This window comes from Hemibagrus wyckioides, linkage group LG25 (genome assembly GCF_019097595.1).
Source record: "Hemibagrus wyckioides isolate EC202008001 linkage group LG25, SWU_Hwy_1.0, whole genome shotgun sequence".
In the NCBI taxonomy this organism is placed as follows: domain Eukaryota; kingdom Metazoa; phylum Chordata; class Actinopteri; order Siluriformes; family Bagridae; genus Hemibagrus; species Hemibagrus wyckioides.
The window spans coordinates 7626389-7633391 of NC_080734.1; the positions used below are offsets into that span (position 1 = coordinate 7626389).

At 40.4% G+C, this 7003-nt stretch overlaps 1 protein-coding gene across 1 annotated transcript in view; it reads right to left on the bottom strand.

Annotated features, from left to right (window-relative positions):
- zdhhc14 (zinc finger DHHC-type palmitoyltransferase 14) overlaps nt 1-6702 on the bottom strand; it is a 31827-nt gene extending 25125 nt beyond the window's left edge. The window contains exon 1 of the mRNA XM_058379513.1: nt 5531-6702. Within this exon, the coding sequence (XP_058235496.1) occupies nt 5531-5772 (242 nt within the window). The 5' untranslated portion in view covers nt 5773-6702. The remainder of the gene's footprint in view (nt 1-5530) is intronic.
- Between the last annotated feature and the right edge of the window lie 301 nt (nt 6703-7003).

A 7003-nucleotide genomic window follows, 5' to 3' on the forward strand; every position in this document is an offset into this window, starting at 1 on the left:
TAAAGAATACAGAGAATCTGGTGTATACAGCTGTTGTAACACAAGCGCTAACTTGTCTTTCAGATGATCCACAATGTTAAATGTGGCTCAAATATGGATTCATTTGGCAAACTATCAATTATTTTCTTATACATAACTATTCCTTACATAACTAATGACAAATTCCTCATCTTCCTTTCAACAGTATACAAATACTAAAACTTTCCAAACCAAGTTTACTGACATTAACACTGATTTTTTTTTTTGTTTTTAATGGAGTTGTATCTGCTGCAGTGAGTGTGTAAGGATGTCTGTGCCACAGCTGGTAGGATGCCCCGCTGAAAGCTTTAAAAGTGAATAGATTACATATTCCGTTCTGAGTCACAGTCACGCAGACCTTCCTTCTGGCGATTTCCTTCTCCTCCGTTTTCTTCTCATATCACTTCTGCACATGGGAAATTACACACACAAGAAAAATAAAATAGTGCAAGGACGTTTTCTATTACCGAAATTTGTCCTTGGGTGCTATTCTGTGCATTCCTAAGATGATTAAAGATGACTGAGTTCATATGTATGTGGAACCATAATGAGGTGAATGAATCCTGTTTTACAACCTCGATTCAGAAACATGAGTCGGAATTCCCAGCTGGATTTTTAAACGCACATGACATCACAGCCAGTACAGTGGAAATACAGTGGTCACTGGTTTTAATGGGTTTAAAAATCATTTACTCTGTCATCTTCGGTAAACACTTTAACCTGCCAAGAGTCATAGAGCCGGGATACTATAACGGGAATGCTGGACATAAGATATAAGACATAAGGCAGTGTGTGTGTGTGTGTGGACGGGACAGTAGTCCATCAGAGGGCACTAGGAACACACATTCACACACTTATACATTGTACCAGCGCTCATAGCCTAAGACGTGTGATATACATGTTTGGGTAATTTGTGCTTCATAATCTTGGACAGAAATACATCTTTTTCAGAAACATGGTTGTATCCAGAACTCTTATGGGATCTTTGTTTGCACACGTGGGGTTCTGTAGCTTATATAACTCTATTAGAAACATGAGAAAACTTCGAAGAACATTTTTTTTAATATATATATATATTATTTCTAACAGTCACATGGTAGTCATAATATTACATGAGAACTGCAGACTAAAATGTGTCAACCGCTGCTCATGCCACTGATGTAATTAATGCTAATCCTCTTAAGATGCTTGTCAGATTCGACAGCTTGTCAAGCAAACATCAGTGTGCTTCAGGCTACCATGTTTTCCCAAGTAGAATCGCTGGAATGTGTTTATTTTAGAGGCTGGGAACACAAACACTGAGCCAGCAAAAGTCATTTTATTTGTAGTCTTAGTGCCAGACGTGATCTTTAAGGAGAATAAATATCTGTAGACACCAGTGTGGGAACGTAGAGGGCAAAAAACAAATGTAGAGGTTTTAAAAATAAGCTATTCCAATATCTCGTCAAGGAAGAGGTCAAAGTAAGGGCGGTGATAAAAAAGGTCCGCTTGCATGCAGTAAAAACAAACATTATCTGCTGTGAGGTAATAAATGGCTGTTAAAGATCTATTTAGTCGACCTAGCTGACTGCAGTCAATGCTACTAATTGGGGTGAGTTTTAATAGGAAAGCCTTTGGGCGTAACCTTGTTGGCGCTTGGTTAGTCACTGGCAAGTTTTTCAAAGGATGTCTTCAAACATGTGTTCACGATACAGATCATGACTGGGCAGGTGAGGTCTGTACAATATGGCAAAATACCTGGTGTCTAGCTTCATAATGTCACCTCAGATCTTAATCTACTCTTCAAGAACCTACAAGAATGGTCCAGCTCGTCCTACAGCATACATCCTTAGATTAATGTAATATTCTAATATGTTGACTTCCCATTTGGAAGTGTGTGACATTCGAGTGGTCACTTGAGGAGCATGTGTACTGGAAACACACTTGTCCTTCAAACACAACGCTGATGAAGCAATTTTGTTTATACTTTCGTTTAACTACCTACATAGCTAGCAAATTACTAGCTAAAAAAAAATAAGTAAATAGGAAGTTGGGTTGGAATTTCTAGAACTTTCTCATGTCTGAGGCAGAGCTGGTTTAAACAGAAGCATGAAATGAAGGAACCAGACAGACACAGCCAAAAATATGTGGACACCTGACCATCACGCGCATATTAACCCATGCACATTAAGGAGGAGTTGGTCCTATTATTGTTGTTATAAGAGCCTCCACCCTACTGGGAAGGCTTTTTACTAGCCTTAGGAGCATCTGTGGGGATTTGTGTTCATTCAGCTACAAGAGCTGAAGGTGCTGATGTTAAGTGAGAAGACCTGGCATGCATTTGGTGTTCTAGTTCATCCCAAACATGCTCAGGTCAGGGCTCTGTGCATGACACTCAAGTTCTTCCAGCATATCATGTCTTCATGGAGCTGGCTTTGTGTACAGGGGCATTGTCATGCTGGAACTGATTCGGGTCTGTTAGTTGCAGTAAAAGGGAAACTATAACTTTGTTGGGGGAAGAACCACATATGGGTGCGATGGTCATGTTTCCACGTACTTTTGGCCATATAGTAAACATTGCATTGCAGTAACACAGTTCACAATTTTCCAAAGGAATCTTTAAATCTGAGATGAACACGGGCTTAGAACCACATTGTTTACTTATCTTACTATCAGCTGTCATGTGGGTTGGAGCTGATAGTAAGATGTAATGTTTAAGCCCAATTTGAATATTATATCCTGATCCAATTAAGAACAACTTCACTCATTATCCTCTTGATCTGAACTGATCTAAAACATCCACTGAGATAATAATCGTCACGACGATGATGAGACTTCAACCAAGAAGAAATGGTAGATGGATAACATTACACACTACACAGTGTGGCGCCAGATTCTGTTTTGTAAATGTTACTAACACATTTTGAGTCCAAAATGTCTGCAGCCACCATTTGGAGAAAAAAAAAAATCAGCAAATTCCGCAACCAATTTAATTGCTACCTCTTTACAAAGTCTGCGACTGAACACAAGCATTGCAGCGTTCTGCGTCTCAGCACTAAGTGCTGCCTCTAATAGCATGAAGAGCCAATTTATTGGACTTTTATTACCATTTAAAATAGCACAACGCAGCTGGAGGGCACCACATCGAACCGTGGGCCTGGTGCCCTCCTGTTTCCTAGGAGACATCGGCTGTTTCGAAGCAGGAGAGGAAACTGTTACCAAGGAAACAGGAAGACGGGAGTGCCGTGTTATGAAAGTTGTGGGAAGTGGGCTGTGTGGAGGATGGGGATACTGGAAACTAAGTCCCACACATCATTTATCATCGAATATCACGTCCTTTATCTTCCTTATGCCGCTGTGTATGAGTGTTTCCTTTCCTTATCTCAGTGACCAGAAGGTTGTGGAATCAAATCTTAAGACCCTGACTCTCTTTTTTTGTCTCGATCTTGAAGTAAGACAAACAATAAAATGCAGCTTGTCATGTTAGCAAGTAACGACAAAGGTTTTCCAATGGATTCTGGAAAATTTAACATTTTACAGTTTTACATCTGACTCTAACAAAGCCCTGACACCGGAGACTCCTTCTAAGAAATGCTAAATAAATATTTCTTAATAGAAAGGTTTACCAAAACAATTTTTTTAAATGAACTGACCTACTTTTATTGGTAGTATTATTACAGCTGACATGACGCTGTCAGCCATTACCCTGTTTTGGTTTCACTTGTATACAACACGAACACAAAATTCTAATGTTCTCCAGATAATGAGAAAATTCATTTCATATCTCAGACTGAATTTTGATAATGAACTCTTCAGAGCTGATTAAGTTGTTGTTTGCAGACAGGCAGAGGATGCTACTGAGCATGTCTTCACCACTGGAGCAACTGACAGATCCCTGTTACAACTTTCCCCACTCTCCCCTAAATATATTATCAGGGTTTAATATACACCGATCAGGCATAACATTATGAGCAGTGAGAGATGAAGTGAATAAGACTGATGATCTCCTCATCATGGCACCTGTTAGTGGGTGGGATATATTAGACAGCAAGTGAACATTTTGTCCTCAAAGTTGATGTGTTAGAAGCAGGAAAAATGGGCGAGCGTAAGGATTTGAGCACCAAATTGTGATGGCTAGACATCTGGATCAGAGCATCTCCAAAACTGCAGCTCTTGTGGGGTGTCTGCAGTGGTCAGTATCTATCAAAAGTATCCTTAAAGTAATGTAAGTTGTGAGGTGCCCATGGAGTCCAGCAGAATATTAAGCAGGTGGTCATAATGCCTGATGTGTATATATACAGGGCTGAATCCTTACATTTATCCTTGAATCCGGTGCTAATACATTAACCCACATTCCATTTCACATCTATTCGGAAATTAATCAAATCTACCCTCACATACATTTTACTGCTGTTTTTGACACTGCGATGTCTGTCCAATGACCAAACTCAAAACTAGTAAATCATAGGCGAGATCTGGTGTGGAAAACCAGCCCATAAATTCTGAAGTGAATTGAAGCCTCGATATATAGTGGCAGTTAAAGTGTTGGCAATAAATCTACACCTTCTACACCTACACTTCAATCTGTTTGAGGTTCTTTTCTCATTTTTTATAATCATGGGCTAAACTGCTACTACTATAAAAAGTGCTACTATTACCACTATCTGAAATTTTGCCTCATTTGTAAAGTGACCAGAAGATTCCCAGGAATGTTAGTGAGCCTCTATAGAGTCCATGAGTGAGATCCTTAAATCTTATCTATCTGTAGGCACAGGGGTGTGGATCAGGGTGAGGATTCTGCCATTTTCTATGTACTATGATACATGCGCTACCTCTAAAGAACATCTACCTGGAACCTTCTCTAAAAAGGGATATACTTTATTGTAACTGTAAAATCCAGATTGTTTAAGAGAGCAGCAGAAGCTCAGTGGTTAAGATTGTTTTTGTCTTAGAAGAAAGTTCAAATCCCAGAGTTGCCAAGATGCTGGGCCCTCTGCAGAAAACATGTGAGATTTCAACCTTTAAGAAGACTTGAAAGGTCCTGGAGTCAACTATTGTTTGAAGATTATACCATACATTCTGTATAAAAATGACTATAAGGGGCTTAAATTAATGCTTTTGACGCCTCTTCTTTGGTGTAGTTCTCTGGGAGAACTTAAAAGTTCTATACAGAACACTGGGATTGGAGTTCTTCCACAGAGACAAAAAAAGGAAAGCTTCTGGATCTGACCGTTATTACATTTATGTAGGAAATATACTAGCAGGAAGTTGTACTCTATTGGATCTTAAAGGTTTTATGGGGAACCTTACAAGTGAGTGTTAATGATACATAAAAGGTTACAAGGAGAATCCTGTTTAAGAGTGGATGGAGGCTGGATCTTAGAATCAGTGCTTTACAAATACAGCAATAACAAATCATGGTACATGTGTGGGTCAGAGCCGGTGTGAAGTCGGATCATGACTGAAAACCAACAAGGAGCACACGTGGGACATTCACAGTGACTCCTCACTCAAATGGTTACTCAACACTTACTCGAACGTGAAGAACAGCCCACTGGTCACCAGGATCAGAGCCATGGTAAGGTAGAACACGCCGGACTGCTTCGCCATCATGATCCGCCCATCGCAGTAGAACTTGTTCCGGCCTGGGAAGACCTGCCACTTTCTCTTCACTCTCCTCTTTTTAGTGTGCGGGGTTTCCATGGATGAGGAGTTATGATGGGTGCAGATCTGATTGTACTGACATTCCCTGCTCTCATCCAGTCCGAGATGCATGTCGTGGGTCTTGTTTATTCCTCAGCAAACACCTGATTTAAAACAACAGAAAGCCAGAACGTCTGCATGCAGAGGAGTCATGTGGAAAAGCATCGCTCCTGATGAACAGATGGAGAAAATGTGCGCGTTATCAGAGCCAAAAGGGATGACCGGAATGCTGTCATTCTGTCCGTATCAGACTCAGGGCTGATGAATGGATTCAATGAACTAATGGCACAAATAGTTCCTTATTTCATTAAAGAGAAATCCAGACAAGAGAAATGAATCCCACTCCCATGCTTTGATTGAAGCTTTATAATCCAGTGTGTTGATTTCCATCATCAGGGTCTAAGCAGCTAGAGGAGGAAGGTAGGAGGTAGTGGAAAGAAAATCTAGGAGAAATTCTAAGGACGATTCTTGCGTCTAGGTTCTTCTCCATTTCTGTGAAGTGAAGAGATGACACTGTTTATCCACGCAGAGACTTCGCTGTTTATTCCAGACCAGGAAAGCACCCCCGTCCTTCTAGTGTCCTCCCACATCCGCTGTCTGATCTCAGTCTGCCTGCCGGCTGGGATTCATTTCACAAACCGGGCTGCAAAATGCTGTCACTGTTTCTGGCTCCACACAACACGATGCTTCACCGATGATCAGCTCCAGTAAGATGCGGGTCTGTAATCACATGGAGGCTTCAGGTTCAACTCAGCTGGTGTCTGATCACGCAGAGTGTTACTTCACAAAAAAATCACACCTCGAACCTGCGGATCGCACAGGCGGCTCCCACTGCTGTTGTCCTTTTCCCCCGTAAATATACTGAATTTATTTATAATGAAAGATTCAGTCTCCGACAGAGAGAGAGTGCGCAGTCGCTCCTAATAAAAACATCCTGTATTGTGTACACACACTCATACACACACACAGCTTACTCTCACTGCCCACAATGAAGGAAATGGGCTGAATCCCAATAGGCTCCTTAATGAACATATGCACTATGTAGGGCTGCAGAGCCACATCTACCTAGTACCCTATATAGGGACCAAGGAGTAATTTGGGATTCAGCCGCAAACTCAGATATGGGAATGTTTCCAATTGGGAAGCGTTTAGCTCTATATAGCTATTAAAGGGTCTAAATATAAATTATTATTATTACTACTACTACTACTACTAGTTGCAGTAGTAGTAGTAGTAGTAATAATAATAATAATAATAATAATAATAATAATAATAATTATTATTATTATTATTATTATTATTA